The sequence below is a fragment of the Carya illinoinensis genome, chromosome 7 (assembly GCF_018687715.1).
Source record: "Carya illinoinensis cultivar Pawnee chromosome 7, C.illinoinensisPawnee_v1, whole genome shotgun sequence".
Lineage (NCBI taxonomy): Eukaryota > Viridiplantae > Streptophyta > Magnoliopsida > Fagales > Juglandaceae > Carya > Carya illinoinensis.
The window spans coordinates 37,196,382-37,214,085 of NC_056758.1; the positions used below are offsets into that span (position 1 = coordinate 37,196,382).

A 17,704-nucleotide genomic window follows, 5' to 3' on the forward strand; every position below is an offset into this window, starting at 1 on the left:
TGGTCAACAACAGGAAGTGGACATGGAAGTCATTTGGACACCTACCTGATCGAGCCTTAAGGCCTCGTTAGGAGTTGGTTAACAGTTTTAAAAAGTATTTAAATAATTATTTATTATTTAATAACAAATTAAATTATTTAGATATTATATATTAAAGTATTTTTTAATTTTAAATAAATTAAAAAATATATTTGAAAAAAATCATTAAATTTATTTTTCAGATAATCTGAAATATAATTAAAATTTTAAAAATTCTATCAATAAATAAAAATATCTATAAAACTTTAAAATAATTATAATTTTTAAAATTTTAAAGATATAGTTATAATTTTTGAAAAATGAAATGATCATCAAACTACTTTAAAAAATATTTTTTTACTTTATTACTAAATAAATATAATATATTTAAAAATATTTTAAACATAAAATTATCAAATATTAATTAATTTCTTAATAATATAATTTATTATTAAAACTATAAGATATAAGTTATAAAATTATAAACTATATTTATTAAACATCCCCAAACATGTACTTAATCCTCACCACTCCTCCGTCCAAAAAAAAAAAAAAAAAAGCCTCACCACTCCTGAAGCCAAGGTCACTTCAACTAACCCATCCCAGTTTCCCTCAGGGAGAGAGAGAGAGATTATCTACTGTGCCGCGCTCATTATTGTACACTAATACCTTGCGTGCACTCTTCGCGCACGTATCAAAGTTTCAAACTCACTTTCATTTTTAAAAAAAATAAAAGAATTATTATTAATATTATTTTCGTTATGATTCCCCAAACGAATAGGGATATATATGTCACTTTCGTTTCTTTATGACCTTATCTTCCCCGTGCTATCTCGCCGAGTTCCGACTTTGATTTTACTCTCTCCCTCTTTCTCTCTCTCTCTCTCTCTCTCTCAAAAACGTTCGATTGAAGAATTGCGTGTTCGATCTGGGTCTCAGGCACAGCTTTGGGGTTTGAGGAAGGTGCATAAACTTTGAGATCTTCGTGTTCTGTTGCTCTGCCATTAGACTGTCAGCCGTAAGTTGTTCGTTTCTCTCTTAGTGTCTGATAGCTTCTGGAATTATTGTGTGAATGATAGTTCCTGTAATGTTTGTTAATTTTTCTCATTTGGGGCTTTTGGCTCCTCCAAACTGAAGTTTTCATTTTTATTATCCCATAATATCTTGTCGGTACGGTCCCTTCGTTTATTTCTGCCTGAACTTTATTTTATAGTTCATTTTCTTCGAAGTTTTTTTTTTTTGCTCTTCTTCTATTCTTAGTTTTTGAGCCTTCTCAATTATTTGGATAAACTCATCGATCTTTTCTTTGTGTAAGAAAATTCATTCAATTAGCTAAGGGTTCCCAGGTTATTTATTATTTTCATGTTTGCTTTGATACATCCATTTTCTGTCAATTTTTGACGTGTTTACCTCTGAATGGTTCCTGATAAACTTTATGGATTAAATTCTTGAGCTACAAATTGAGGGAAAAATAGTTTATACACAAACACGCGCCAGCTCACACTCACATAGTTAGCAAGGTATGTTTTTTATGGGTGCCGATAACTAGTAGGACAGGATCTCGAAGATAACGTTATGTAAGAGATATGTGTCTGATTTTGTTTGCAGGGAGCCTGGAACAGTGAAAGAGTCGAGGAGGTCTCTTTATCTTTTGGAGAGTAATAGAACAGCATGCGGTGGTGGCTGAGTCTCTCTGTTGACGTCTTCCGCAAAGTCATCTCACTCAACCTTTATTGTAGAGTAATTCTGTAATCCATTCCGTCTACTCAGAACCCCTCAAGTTTTCTACGCCTCTTTTTATATCTCTCTCTAGTTTCCATGGGATCCAACTTTCTCGTCGTCGTTCCTTGTTATGTCCGCCAGATTAGCTGAATATTTCTGGACCTTTTCCCCATAGTTTCATCTGGATCGTTTTCATTGCGACAGAATTCTATTAGTTGCTGTATTTGATTGTTGAAATTCGTTTCCCTGGTTTGTTTTATTGGATCTCTGTTTCTCGGTGATAGAGATTCAGCTTTCTGTTGAATTCATCTCTCTCTGGCTTCAGTTTTTTTTTTTCGGAGTTTTGAACTCTTTGTCCTCTGGAAAGTTCCATCCCTCACATCAAAGTGTTAGAAAGTAGTTATGGTGTGCCAAGCAGCAAGTCAAACAAGATTTCGGGCCATGAAACACGAAAATGGGATTGCAGGGAGCGCGACGATAATTGTTAGAGTCATTGCTTGCTTTCAACCTCTCCAGGACTGCCAGGTTCGTAAAAGATTATTTGATACATATATATGGACTTGTTTCGAAAGGAGATGGAACGCGTTAGTACTTATATTTTCTTTGTCGATTCAGAAGATTCCTTTTTTCAGTCTTGATAATGTCTCACAGCTAATGCCATGCCCACTAATATTATTTCTTGTGTTTTTTCCAGGCCGAATATTTCCGTCATTTGCTCAAACCTGTGACGTAGATTTGTTTTGTGTTCAGACTTTAAGCTGGAGTTTTTAGTTAGTTTCCTTTTTCCTAATAGAAAGAGAAAATAATCAGCTATTTCTAATTCTTGAAACCATCATTCTGGTACGTTTACCTTGTCTGGTTCATGTATTTTATTAGTATTTTTTAATAACAACAGATTGTGAAGTCTTATGGTGTTTTACCTTTTGAACTTTAGGTGATTGTTTTGGTTGGATGGGAGGAGACTGTGGAACCTGGCTTCCTCAGCTGCATTTTAATTGGCAATCACGCAATTTGAATTCCACGCGTGCTCCCCTTGAAATAGGGCAGCGAAACCCCTTGTCTGCATTTATAAACTCTGGCACCAATATGGCTCCACTGGATGGGGCTGTACCGGTTTACCCATCTTCTAAACTACCTCATTCTTGGATAGGTCAAGCTAATGAACCTCGTGATTGGTTTCATTATGGACCTCATTTCCACCAATCCTTCACCCCTGCCCTTAACAACTCGATTGCTGAAGGCAGACTGCCTGCTAACACCTATGAAAGCTGCAGGCAGGCCTTCACACCCAATGCAGGGTCTGAATGTGCCCAGAAGAGGCTTCTTGTTGTTGATCAATCGAGGGACCAAACCACTTTAATCTTTACGTCTGGGATTGGGACTCCCGTCCAGTGTCTTACTTCTTGGAGTCCAAAACCTAGTGCTGTCTGTAACTTGGACGGGAATGAACTTGGAATTAAGGGAGATTCGAACCATTTCTCAGGACCATTATTAACTGACGAGTTTAATGAAAATCCCCTAATTGATGGTCAAAGCGAAATGCATGAAGACACTGAAGAACTCAATGCCTTACTCTACTCAGACAATGATAGCGATTATACTGAAGATGGCGAAGTTACCAGCACAGGTCATTCACCTTGTTCAATGACAGCTCAGGATGAGAAAGATTGGTTGGAAGGAAGTACTGAAGAAGTTGCTAGTTCTGCTGGGCCAACTAAGAAGCGGAAACTATTCGATGGAGTTTATTGTGGTGTACCATCCCTGATGGACACGGCAAGTTCTATGAATGCCAACAAGTCCTCTGAATGTGAAGATGATGCAGAATCTAGTTGTGCCAATGACAACAATGTGGTGTCAAGAGAAATGGGTTCGATATCAGGCAACAAGAGGATGAAGAGGGAGAGGATTCGTGAGACTGTGAACATTTTACAAAGCATAATTCCTGGTGTCAGCAGCAAGGATGCACTTGTGGTCCTCGATCAATCTATACATTACTTGAAGTCTTTGAAGCTCAAAGCCAAGGCTTTAGGACTTAATGCCATCTAAGTTGCAGGGTGCTTTCGAGAATCGAGTCAATATCTTTAGTAGTGCGTGGTATCATCAGTTTCCGTATATTATAAGAGTACAAAATATCATACTGGGGTGTGAATTTGCATACGGGAGTTCTTAGCAGTGGAGGCAAAAGCTCTTTAGACAGTAGAGAGAAAAGCTTGAACGCCTCAACTCTTTCTGCGGTGATCAAGTTGGAAATTAGCAGCTTTGGCGTTGGAGAATGTATGTGTAATTTCTTTCTAGAGAGGATGAAGAAGTGCGGTATATTATGTCATAATAAAGGGTGGTGAATCATTAGTCTTGTCTTAGGGTTTAGAGAAAGTGAAACCCACCCTTGGCGTGGATTGTGGATGAGATGACTGGTTGTTCCAGACGGGGCCCAGATAGAGGAGCGTGCACACCCCCCCGGTTTCTTGGGACCCAACTCACACTCTCTCTCTCTTTTTGTATTCTTGTAATGTTTAATTGTTGGTGGCGTTATCTTTTTCTTGATGTAGAAAAATCTGCACCAGCAAAGAGGCCGTATCCATTCATCATGCAACAACTTTGCTTGGGGGCCCTAGGTTCACCATTTCCACGAATCCTTGAACCCAAAAAAAAGTTATCTTTTTTTTTTTCTCCTCCTTTCTTTCTTTCCTTCCTTTAAATGTACAACTCTTTGTGGGATTTGATATTTTCCCTTATTTTATGGTGCTGTATGTTTGTGGAAAACTGATAATGTTTTGCTCGGTGCTATCTATCACGGGTTTAGTGGTAACTTACTTTGCTCTTGTTGTTTGTTGTGGTGGCTTGGTCGGTAGGGAGATGATGATGATTTCTTGGTTTTGTGTAATTTAGTTTGTTTGGTTTTATTATTGTCGTTATGCCGCTGTACTCACGTCGCATGCACACATTTATGATATGAGACAGCGATGTGCCTGGTGACTTCTTGGCTACTTTGATGTTTTTGCGAAAACTTCCGATGGTGTGTGGGTTGCATTATTTGTGTGAGGATGCGTACGTTGAATCATAAAAATGCATTTTCTTAAACCTTCATTTATTTTATTTTTAATTTTTTTGGCTTAGATGCAGGCTTTTGTAACAATGTGATTCACTAAAAGAGTAGTGCTACTTAAATGATTAAGCTGGACTCGTTAAAAAATTAATTTTTTGTGTAGACTTTAGATTTGTCCACTTTCTTAGTGAGTACAAGATATGTACATCTTAAAATTGTATAAATTATTTTCTTCTTTGGTATAATTACAAATATTTTGTTACATTGATTTTTTAATTAATATATACAACTTAAGGTTCCATTTTAAAATCGAGATAGTATATTCAATATAATTTCGGTATATGGTTAAGTTGATTGAGGCAGGATTAGGAATATATTCCGAGTGACGTAAACGGATTCCTCATCCTAAACAACATGCCTTCTCAATGTGAATTGGTTTTAGATAACCCAAGTTACATTATTTTTGAAGAATTTATAGCTTTAACTTCTCTATTACCATACTAAGCCTCGAAATTTGATAAGGTCGCATAAATTAAAATCATGAGTGAAGTCGGGTCGCATATATTCGGTTGAAAGATTCTTAAATCTTCGATGTATATTCCTCGTACTTCTCTCGACAAAATTGATGCTCATTCCTTTTTTTTTTTTTTTTGTTAAATTAATTTTCTATTTTGAAATAGCATAAATGATATTGGAATCATTGATTACATCTATCTCTATTTGTAATATTTTATATGATTAAAGTATTAAAGTAAACGTAATTAAATGAGACGAAACAATAAATTATTTCTTCCTAATTTTCAAAGAAATTTCGAGTAAGAGCCAAGAGGTGAGGGCATAGGGGAGGTTGCGCCGAAGCACTAAAATTATTTTTTGTAGAAACCTTTTTTTTTTTTTTTCCCCCTTAATTCTTTAAGGATGAGCTGAAGATTTTGAAAACATTTGGAGTAGGATAAAATAAAGAAAAATTCTATTCATAAGTTTCATACACCATACATCTTTTTTTTTTTAATTTTTTTAATCAAATTTGTAATATATAGATAATGAATAGAATAATTCAATTATTTTAAGAAAAAAAATGAAAATATATATATATATATATATAATGTTTAATGTGTAGGCTTATAAATAGCATAACTCCGTCGTCCGCTCCGCAAGCACTAACTTTGGTGCCCGTAACGTAGTGAGGAGAATTGTACGCAACCTTTTCTGCACTTTGATACGAGAGAAGGTTGAGTTACTTGCACAAATTGCTTTGGCATTAGAAATTTGGCACTTTGCTTTAGTATTGCTTTAAAGGACAAGATGGAAAAAAGGATTTAATAGGAGCCCATCTTGGTGATTTCCATAAGCCCGGGGCAAGGTTAGGCCAGTCCAGAACCCACAGGCGCATGCACATCTTTGGTTAAAAAGACCAAACACTAAGGTCCCGTTTAATTGTTAAAATTGTCTCAACCAATTTCATTCTATTTGATTTCAATATCTAAATATCACTTAAAAATAAATATTTATAAATTTTTACTTTTTTAATCTGATCTTTTATTAATCATTACAATTTTTTTAAACTTTTAAAAAAATTAAAAAAAATAATTTAATTTTTTCAAATCTTAAAATAAAAATAATATTAAAAAATATATTTTAACAATATTTTAATTTTAAAGTTTTCTATTTAAATTTTTTTCCTCTCATTTCTTAAAATCCATAAACAATTTAACTCAAATAATTTTATAACTATTCACAAACTATTTCACTACTATTCAAAGATTTATCATCTCATCTCATTTCAACATCCAAACAATTTTGAGTTTTTTAAAGTCGTTTATGTTATTTTTATAAGTTTTGTTAAACATATTTTGGTGTGTTAGCACTAATTTATAATTGGGTCTATTATAATTTAAAAAAAAAGTCAAAACATCAATAGCTGTTTGATATAGTTAATGTGGAAAAACAAAATAAGTTTTTTTTTTTTTTTTTTCAAAATAAAGTTTCTAAATATATATTCTATCCTTTTATATTACTAATATGTATTTAAGTTTTTTATTCCAGTATTAGACGTGTCTTCCGAATGCAAAGTGAGATGGACGTATTTTGTATATTTTTTTGAAGTAGACATATTGTCCCATATGGGCAATATTATTAAAATTTAAAATAAGGTGCCAAATGTTTCACGTAGAGTAGCGAAGAGGCAGCAGCATTCGGATCAAAGTTACGTACGTGTGGTGGACTCATTGCGTCCGAACCGCTACATTCGCTTGTTCTGAACTATAAAACGTGTTTCTTTACTCGGACTCCAGGAGAGAGAGAGCCAGAAGTAGAATCAAGAAACGGAGATAGGGAGACAAAAATAAGTAAAAATCAGGAAACAGAGAGAGAGAGGAAAAAGTAAAGATCAAGAAACGTACGGACATAAAAAGAATCGTCATCGTCTTGTCCCAAAGATTTATAGCCGTTATCGGACTTGATCGGGTTTCGGGTTAGGGGTTTCTCAGAATGGAGTCGTCTGGTTCTCACGATGGCAACATCCACGATTTGCTCGACACCCGTCGCTTCGACGGTCACCAAGTACTCCGCTCTCTCTCTCTCTCTCTCTCTCTAAACATAATGTTCTTATTAAATGATGAAATGGCCTGGTTTATGCAGCTTTATACATGTTCATATTGTCTCTTTTGATCATTTTTTCTTGTATTCCGTTATCGTAATCTTGAATTTTGCACCTATCTGTCTGATTCTGACAACATATATATTTTTTTATAAGTAAAAAATATCTGGGGTCCCATGAGCAAAAGCTTATCCTTCCCAAGCAACTTAGGATTCGATACACCACCTACTATTTTACTTATCATCTGGGGATCTCATTCACCACCTTCCGTTTTCCTTATTATATGGAGTGCCACATCATCCGCATCATTCTGTTTGATATATGAAAGCTGTCTTGTCTGTGCCTTTGTATTTACAGTTTTCTTCTTTGGGCAGGCAACTGATACAACTGCACCGTTCAAAAACGCTTGTTCTTTGTTTGTCGCTTGTGATATTTTTTTATGTTGGTTATACACTTTGTTGGACTTGAGGCAGGGTGTGGAAATGATAATTTCATGACTTGAATGACCTTATCTTTTAACTTAAAACTATAAACTCAAGGTTTTTCTTTTTTCTGAAATAAATCAAGGAGAGTGCTAATGAGCTAATCAACTCATCAGCTTGATTTCATGGCTACACTCACCCGGAAGCATTACTATGTTGATGATGTGCAGGCCTCCTTATGAACTTCTTGGGTGATTTCAATTGCACGAGTTTGCTGAAAGAAAATTTCATCCATTTGAGTGTGCTCAGAGCTAATTAGGTTCTTATCAAAGCGTGCTTGTGAGTGATGCACTCTCTTGTCACAATTCACAAAAGAAGTACATGGGTCTTGGGCCAGTTTAATTTCATTAGCAACTTCCTCTATTCTGATTTAGCCTGTTATTTGGATTATGGGATAGCTAGTGGGCCTGGACCCTTGGTTTTATTTTCTTTGTATATTTTTAGTTTCTTTAGCCTGGACCCATGTAGGGGCCATCGTGTTTACGTACAAGCCAAGGGCTCTAGTGTTGAACATCCAGAAGCTAATTGATTTTCCAGTTTCTCTATTCTTCTTTTTTAGGCAAGCTCATCCTCAAATTTGATCCCATTTTCTTACATTTTCTCTCATTTTCTGCTCATGCAAACACATTCCATTGGGTGTGATAGAAGTTGGTATCATAGAAACACTGATCTCTGTGCTATCAACCTTGGACGAAATTATTGCATCTCTGCTCAAACTCAGGTTGACGGTAGAACAATCACTACAAATTTAAGAACAAATCCTGAAGAAAATAAGAGAATTTAGGAGCAACTTGAATGAGAGAATACAGGAAAAAATGTGCAATTATATTGGAAAAAAAAGGGAAGTCAATCCTAGCGACATTTCCTCTTTCTTTTTTTCCCATAAATCCCTTTAGAAATCAAAAATTATTTTCTCAATTCTCGTATCTTCCTCTCCCTTTGCAGAAGAAAAGAAAATGGTCATTCAAACCCATGGTTGTGGCCGTTTACAAGAGAGAAGGGAAGCAACCCTCTGCTGAAAAAGCATAATCATTTCTTAGTCCTCAAATTTCCTCCATGGAAAGAATCACAAGCAAATGACCACATTTCGTATGGCATCCTCCCTGGCCAGAAAGCATCACTCACTCTCGGTTTGTGTGTTTATTTGGCCATGGGTGAGCACTTGATAGGTAAAACCTCTACATCTCGACCATTGGCTCCTAAACCCCTAGCCGAATCTCTACCAAGAACCCCTATCGTCGCTAAACGAACCACCTCCGACTATCACAAGAAACTCAGATCGAATTATGTCACCAACATTTACTCCCAAGAAATATCAACCCTCTCTTTTTATCTCTTCATCAATGGCATCTAGATTCTGATTCTGGGATGCAACATCAGGCTTACGTTGAGAAAAACCGCTTTATCCCTCTCTTATAGCAAAGAAATTAACTCTACCCATCATATTCCCAGATCCACCACCCTCAAAATCCTTATTCTTGAAAACCTCTCTCCACGAACCACTGCACCTGCATCGACGCCCCACTGACCTCCGACCATCTCATTTTTAATTCTACCCAGTTCCGTGACGGTTGTGGAAGTACTCCACACTTAGATACAACCCTAATCATGGGTGTGGCCAACTACAGGTTGAGTGATATCCTCGTAGGCAACTGTAGCTACAACAACATTTCCAAGATCTATGTGCTCATGCAGTTCCATTCAGCCCCTTTCAGTCATTACCACTCTAGGGCCTAGACCAAAAATGTCACAGGGGGTTACAAGAACGAGGATTTTGTTGTTGTTGCTGCCCAGTAGAGCCCCAAGAATTCCATATGGTTCCAGGGTACTGCTAATGTTGTAAGACAGCACTTGTGGCTATTTGAAGAGTACAATAACCCTTTGTACATATGGATTATGAGAGGTTTATACAAGCACACAGGGAGACCAAAGCCAATATTATTGTGGTAGCACTGTTCATGGATGAAAAGTGTGCCCCTGCATTTGGTTTGATGAGGATTGATGAAAAAGGCCGTATGGTTGAGTTTGCTGAGAGTTTTAAGAGTAAGAAATTTTTTGCTCCTTAGTTGCTCAATGTTTTGCCCCTTAAAGGTGTTTTTAGGTCCTTTGATAGAGGAAGAGAAATAAATCTCGGGGGAATGAATTGTAAGCGCTAACAGAATGTCGATTCCTTCCTCCTTTCCCCTTTCCCCTTTGGTCTTCCTAAACCACCTCCTGTGCTTCCATCCTCTTCAACATCTTATCAGAAACATAGGAGTTTTGGGAGGCTTAGCGAAGTGGCATTTTTAGGACTTATATAGGAGTTGTGGTATTTTCTTTTCTAATACTTGTTTGCCCCTTTAAAAAAAAAAAAGGGGGGGGGGGGGGGGGGGGGGGGGGGGGGGGGGGGGGGGAGGGGGAGGGGGAGATAATTTATTGGGTAAATTGCAAAAGGGAGGGATGTAACTTGAAAAAATATTGTCGAGTACAAGAGGCTATATCATTACTTACCGAGATTGAACTGTGTAAATCCCAATAAATATGGAGATGGAGTAATTAGTGGTAGATATTGAGATATTGTATTAGTGGAGTAATTTATGGTAGATATTGTTTAGGAAGTTTTTGTTTTCCTGTAAATTAGTTAGGTAGGTTTCCTGTTCTTATTCTTGGAAATTTCCCTTGTATATTAAATAGAGATCACTAGCATGTACGGAAAGTAATGGAAATAACATTTTGATTTCATGCTATCAGAGCTAGTGTTTTTTCTAAACCTGCTATCAATGACGGAAATTGTCATCAATAGCAAAGGATCAATGACCTATGAAACTCACGATACTGAAACAAAAGTTTTCTCCACCATGGGTTCAAATGTACTTGATAATTCATGATTTCAACTCACAATGGAGAAGCTAAATGGGAAGAATTTTTGTGAATGGGCCCAATCGATTAAGCTTGTAATTGACGGCGAAGGAAAACTGAGATACCTTACAAGCGAGGCAAAAAATCCAGCCGTAACCGACGCTTCCTCCCTCAAAAAATGGAAGTAAGAAAATTCAATGGTAACTGCTGGCTTGTAAATTTCATGAAGCCCTCCATCGGCAAGACCTATCTATTCTTGCCATCGGTGAAAGATGTCTAGGAAGCTGTCCATGAAACATATTTTGATGTTGAAAACTCTTCTCAAATATTTAAGATTAAGACTCGGCTATGGCAGATGAAGCAAGGGGAGAGGGAGGTCACAGATTATTACATGGAGATGACAACGCTCTGGCAAGAACTCAATCTGAGTTTCAAACAAGAATGGGAGTGCACTAGCGATAGTGTGCGATACAAGAAGCAACTTGAAAATGAAAGAGTTTTTGAATTTCTATTAGGTCTTAACCGAGACTAGTTAAGACCTGGATGATGTTCGCGGAAGAATTCTTGGCCGACGTCCTTTGCCTTCAACACGTGAGGTATTCTCGGAGGTGAGGCGAGAAGAAAATAGGCGTAAGGTAATGCTGAAGGGGATTGTCTTTGCTAGACATATTGGACTTGAAATGTCTGACTTTGTGTCTCGGGGCACTCTTGTTGGATCAAGTTCAAGACAATAGAAGGGATGTCCTTGGCGTGAGCATTGCCGAAAACCTAGACACACAAAAGACACCTGTTGGTAGATACACGGGAAACCAAGGTAGAACAACAGAAACCGTGGCTACCAAGCTGTTGTTGATCATCAAGTCGAGCAACCTCATGGGGAAAAGAGCAAAAATCCCACTCCAAGTAGTGCATTTAATGCTGAAAAGTTGGAGCAACTCTATAAAATGATTTCTACCCTTTATGCATTGAGTCAATCCTCCACGAGTGCCCCTTCTGGTTCCTTAGCCCACAAAAGTAATTTTTTGAAAGTGTTAAAGTACCACCTCTTGGCACAAAATTCCTTGGATTATTGATTCCATTACTTCTGATCATATAACTGATTCTTATCATCTTTTTTCCTCATGCTTACCTAGTGCTGGAAATCTCAAAGTTAAAATTGCAGATGACTCACTCTCATCTATTGTAGGCAAAGGGAATATCCAAATCTCCGACTCTATAACACTAGAATCTGTTCTTCATGTCCCTAGTTTATCATGCAATTTGTTATCCATTAGCCAGTTGACAAAAAATTCCAATTGCTCGACTAAATTTCTTCCCTCTCATTGTGTCTTTCAGGATATGTCATCGGAGAAGACGATTGGCAGTGCTAAGGAGTGTGGGGGGCTCTACTACTTTGAGGAGGCTAATGTGAGCGAATAACGTCAAATTGCTATTTGTGATTCTACATCTATTCCTAATCATAGTGAACTTTTGTTATGGCATTCTAGAATGTGTCATCCCAATTTTCAGTATTTAAGACTTTTATTTCCTTCCATTTGTTCGAATAAAACATCTATTGATTTTCAATATGAAATTTGTGAACTTGCTAAACGTCAGCATACTTCTTTTTCAAAATCCAAATACAAACCATCCAAACCATTCACTATGATTTACAATGATTTATGAGGACCTTCCCTTACTCTTAATCGTTCCCACACAAGAAGGTTTGTTACTTTTATTGATGATCATACTCATATTTGTTGGGTTTACTGGTGAAAGACAAAACTAAAGTTCGTTCTGTGTTTATCAATTTCCATTCCATGATTCAAACACAATTCCAAACAAAAATTCAAATTCTTCGTACTAATATTGGCACAGAATATTTCAATAGTATCTTGGAAAATTATCTTCAACAACATGGGATAATTCACCAAAGTTCATGTGTTAACACCTGAAATTCCCAACGTATCCCTATAAAACTACAAAATTGTCTACTAATTTTCTTGAACAAATTGGTTAGATTTCAATATTATGATTATTAAATGAGTCAAATACTTAAAGAAAATAATCAAACAAGCAAGACAACGATTGGTTACGAAGGCAAATTCTTTAAAAAACTCTTTAAAGGTAAAACCCTACGGGGCAGCCAAACCTAGGAAAGTCAATTTTATTGTTTAAGAATCAATTACAAGTAATTCTCAATTACAAAACCTTTGTAACTTGACTCTCTTACTTGTCTAGACAAATGACCCATCTGTCTTCTACCACAGTAGCAACTAGGACCTCTGGCAATTTTCAAACTATTTACTTCCCTTCTGAAACTCCAGTGGCTGAAATCCAATCAACGATTATTCACACTTGAAGCGATCATAGTCAAAGAGATATCATAAATATGAAAATTCACTAAGGAAGTTTTTCACCAAAATATGCACTAGAAAATGCTTTAGAAAATATGTAGATTTGGATCTCTACAGATCTTAACCAATAGGATCTCTTAAATAAACAATATGGAAAGAGTTTCAATTGAAGTAGGATTCTGCTGACGGATAGAATCTGTCGCGAGAACGTTTCCTGACGAATTGCTGACATTTCGCAATAACTCTTTTCTGCAGTGATTAATTTATATTCAGCTTCTGTTTTGCATAATGCAGATCCTCATGGATTCGATTTTTACTTCAATGACTTATCTAAACAACCTCTAAGACTTCTAGATAGACTCAATATTGTTTAAAGATAAATCAATAATTATTTTATATTCATCCAACAATTTCAAATATAGTAATAGGATAAACCTTATCATTTAGTCATCTAATTCTAGCCAACTTTTACCTTTACAATACCCCACAACAAAATGGGATTGCCGAACAGAATAGACAATCTTGAAGTTGCTCATTCGTTGATATTCACTAGAAACATGTCAAAAATATTTTGGGGAGATGCCATCTTAATTGCTACATATCTCATTAATAGAATGCCTAGCCATGTCCTTTCTTTCACAGCACCTCTAAAAAAGTTCCAGGAATTCTTTCCTACCTCTTGTCTCAGCTCAAGTTTATCTCTCAAATTGTTTGGTTGTATGGCCTTTGTCCATATTCATGATCACCATCGGAATAAATTGGACCCTGGAGCTCTTTAGTGTGTTTTTATTGGCTATTCTCCTACCCAAAAAGGCTACAAATGCTATGATCCAATCACCAAAAAAAAAAAAAAAAAAAAAAACGTTTGTTAACCTTAATGTTACTTTCTTTGAGACCACTCTCTACTTCCAAAATCTCTCTCTTCAGGGGGAGAATTTGAGTGAAGCTCGGACTTGAGATTTTCTGGACTTCGATCTTTCTATTGCTGAATCTATCTCAACCACTTCTAAACTTCCAGTTACAGAAGAAAACTTAAACTCAGGGGGGGATGCAGAAAAACAAAATGACAAGGAGTTACTTGTTTATTCAAGGAAGCCAAAATTAAGGTACAAGGAGAATCTCACACCTGAGGCACCAAGAGAGTTGAAACCGACGATAGATCCAAGCAACCATGAGTCTCTTTCCAATCCCTACCAGGTAATAGCTCAAAACTGTCATAAGTTCTCCTCTAATAAACTGAGCCTACTGATATTGATTTACCTATTGCTCTCAAGAAACAAACTCGATTATGTACTCTCTATCCTAATTCAAAATTCATGTCTTACAATACTTTGTCTACAAGAAAGTCTTATCCATTGAGTTTGAAGTAAAAGACCTGCGACAAAGAAGTTGCTAGATCAAAGCAGGGAATTAGTGTCTCTCAATGCAAGTATGTTCTTGTCTCCTAACCGAAACTGGCATGCTTGGTTGTAAACCAAGTGACACTCCAATTGAAGTAGGGAAAAGAACATGAGACTTTGGAAGACTTGTTGTAAAAGAAAGATACCAGTCATTAGTTGGCAAACTAATCTATCTATCACATACCAGACCTGACATTGCATTCGCAATGAATGTGGTGAGCCAATACATACATTCATCGAAGGAAACACACCTGGAAGCTGTGCACAAGATCCTCAGATATCTCAAGGGTTCTCTAGGCAAAGGACTATTCTTCAAAAAATGTGAAAAGTAAGTAGAAGTCTTCACAAATGCTGCTGATTGGGCAGGTTCAGCAGAGGATAGAAGGCCTATCAAAGGGTATTGCACCTTTGTATGGGGAAATTTGGTAACTTGGAAAACCAAAAAATAGAATGCTGGCCAGATGTAGTGCTGAAGCTGAGTTTAGAGCAGTTGCACAAGGGATGCGTGAAGGACTGTGGTTACGGAAACTCTTAGAAGAATTACATGTCACAGTAAAATTCCCTATCAAACTCTACTGTGATAACAAAGCAACCATAAGCATATCTCTCAATCCAGTTAAACATGACAGGACCAAGCATGTAGAAGTGGATAGACATTTTATCAAGGAAAAGGTTGAAGAAGGAACCATCTGAATGACTTATGTTCCTACAAAAGAGCAAACAACGGACATCTTCACCAAAGGGCTATCTAGACAAAGTTGTAATGATTTCCTATGCAAGTTGGATATGATCAACATTTATTATCCAACTGGAGGGCAAGTGTGGAAATCTCGATAAATATGGAGATGGAGTAATTAGTGGTAGTTATCGAGATATTGTATTAGCGGAGTAATTTATGGTAGATATTGTTTAGGAAGTTTCTGTTTTCCTATAAATTAGTTAGGTAGATTTCTTGCTCTTATTCTAGGAAATTCTTTCTTTCTTGGATATTTCCCTTGTATCTTAAATAGAGATCACTAGTATGTACAGAAAGTAATGGAAATAACATTCTGATTTCAGGAACAATCTGGTCCGGAACCAGACAGCATGTCGAGTCTGGGATCTTGTTAGGTGTAGCCACCTGGGTCTTGTCGAAGAAAAGGAAAAGAGATTCATTATCAGTCTCCTAGTTATGACTCTGTTTACATAAGGGTTTTATGGTATAGAAATAGCAAATAGCATTGACCTTCTAAATGATGGGCAGTATCTTTAAGAAAAATATGTTGGTTAGAATGAGCTCATAATTGCTCTTGCAAATCTAAATGTGAAAGACATGTTGGACGTATGGTTTACCAACATTAAGATGGTCAATCATCTAGTTGTTGCTCCAAATGAGAAGATTGTCAGGTTCTGCGAATCAAAGGATGTTCTAGTGTATAAAAGAGACCCGGGTGAAGGTATTGATTCAGTTACGAAGACTGGAGGGAACCATGCTATTTCAAGATTGAAATTTCGTGTTCTGAGGGAGTTTTTGGAACTATAGTGTTCTTCTATCTGCTCTTGATATCGTATATTTGCAGGATCCTTTTCATTATATATCTCAGGATTATGATGTAGAGTCCATGACTGGTGGTCGAGCCCCAAAATTTGATGATCTTTGTTTTTCTAGTGCTGGAAGGGGACAACTACTTGTTCTAGCATTCAGAGATTGATTTGACGTCGCAAGTTGTGCATATCACTTTAACATTAACAAAGAGCTTGATCTTATCCAAGGAAAAAAAGGTAGCAATGGCTAGATTCCGTAGATTGGAGTTGCAATAGCTGAAAGAATTGCTACTCTAGAGTGGGGATTGTTCTTATGCATGGATGATTTTACGAATAGAATTAATCTTATCCCTGTGGCCTTAAAGGAGGCCGCATCTTTGCAACAACTGCTTTTGGTGAGCAACCTACGAAATCATATTACAAAAATTTACCTGTTGTTGTGTTCAGCAGACCACCCCTTTCTATAGTGGGTAAAATTTTTTTGAAAAAACATGGTGTCTTGTTGAGATAAGAAAAATCTTCATTTTTGCCCTGGTGATGGGAAAATTGCGTGAAAGGATACTGTACCTTGGGAGCAAGGGGCTTTTATGGGGGGATGGTTTATCACAGTTCACAAACGAAGAACATGGGCTATAGGCCAGTTTAGTTCATCAGCAACTTCCTTAATTTTGATTCAGCATGTTATTTGGACTATAGGATAGCCAGTGGGCCTGGACCCATAGTTTTATTTTCTTTGTATATTTTTAGTTTTGTTAGCCTGAGTCCATCTGTCCCTGTAAGGGGCATCCTGTTTATGTACGAGCCAAGGGCTCTAGTTTTGAACATCCAAAAGCTTAATGCAACTAGTTTTCAGTTTCTCTCTTCTTCTCTTGAAGGCAAGGTCATCCTTGAAGTTGACCCAATTTTTTTGCATTTTCTCGCATTTTCTACTCATCCAAACACATTGTATCAGGTGTTACATCTCTCTCTCTCTCTCTCTCTCTCTCTCTCTCTCTCTCTCTCTCTCTCTCTCTCTCTCTCTCTATTTGTTGGCGGTAGGAAATCAGTAAAGTCCCATGGAATCCTTCAAAAATAAATTGAAGTTGAATGAGAGCCGACATGATCCTTGATTAGCTTTGAGCTCTTTTGCTCCTCTCATCTTAAATTCCCTCTCTCTCTCTCTCAACCTTTGACCCTTTGTTCGGTAAAATTACAAGATTGACCCTAGATAAAACCTAGAGGGGGTGAATAGGGGTATGTCACAATTCTTTTTCCAATTTTAACTCATATCAAATATTAGCAATGGAATAGACATATAAATATGAATGATAATGCAGAACAAGACAACCACAAGATTGGCCCTAAATAACACCTAGAGGGTGGGCCGGCTAGGTGGCTCTACTTAAGAGCACAAGTGTTATGGTCCATTTGAAGTGTTTGCCTTTTCAACAATGAATAAACACTTGACTTATATGGATACATGATGATTTTCAGCCCATTCTTTTTATTTTAGGTATTTTTAAGAGTTTTGCTACATACAAGCACAGTCGCGCACTAATCTGTGTACCAATACTGATTTATTCATATTTAAAATTTAAATTAACACTGTTTTCAATAAAATCTACTTTTTGACCAATCACATCACATTGGTGCACAAATTAATACACAATTGTGTTTGTAACTATATTTTTCCTTTGAGCTATGGATGCCATTGAAAGTTCACATGCGGCGACCCATCAAGGACTAACTCTAGAAGGGAA

General features: G+C 36.7%; 1 protein-coding gene and 1 long non-coding RNA gene across 5 annotated transcripts; both read left to right on the forward strand.

Annotated features, from left to right (window-relative positions):
• The first annotated feature begins 823 nt into the window (after positions 1-823).
• On the forward strand, positions 824-4,549 carry LOC122315784 (transcription factor bHLH145). The gene is given in 3 exon segments (XM_043131940.1): positions 824-1,036; positions 1,627-2,269; positions 2,636-4,549. Coding segments are annotated over 2 exon segments (1,278 nt in total). The 5' UTR covers positions 824-1,036; positions 1,627-2,142; the 3' UTR covers positions 3,787-4,549.
• A 2,462-nt stretch (positions 4,550-7,011) lies between these two features.
• On the forward strand, positions 7,012-16,825 carry LOC122314879. 4 transcript variants are annotated; one of them, XR_006243897.1, is made up of 5 exons: positions 7,012-7,348; positions 8,038-8,146; positions 12,041-12,112; positions 14,060-14,238; positions 15,501-16,825. It is a non-coding gene; the product is annotated as an uncharacterized LOC122314879 (long non-coding RNA). The 4 variants fall into 4 exon arrangements; XR_006243896.1 differs by lacking the exon at positions 15,501-16,825 and having other exon boundaries at positions 14,060-15,494; XR_006243895.1 differs by lacking the exons at positions 8,038-8,146; positions 14,060-14,238; positions 15,501-16,825 and having other exon boundaries at positions 12,041-12,295.
• The last annotated feature ends 879 nt before the right edge of the window (positions 16,826-17,704 follow it).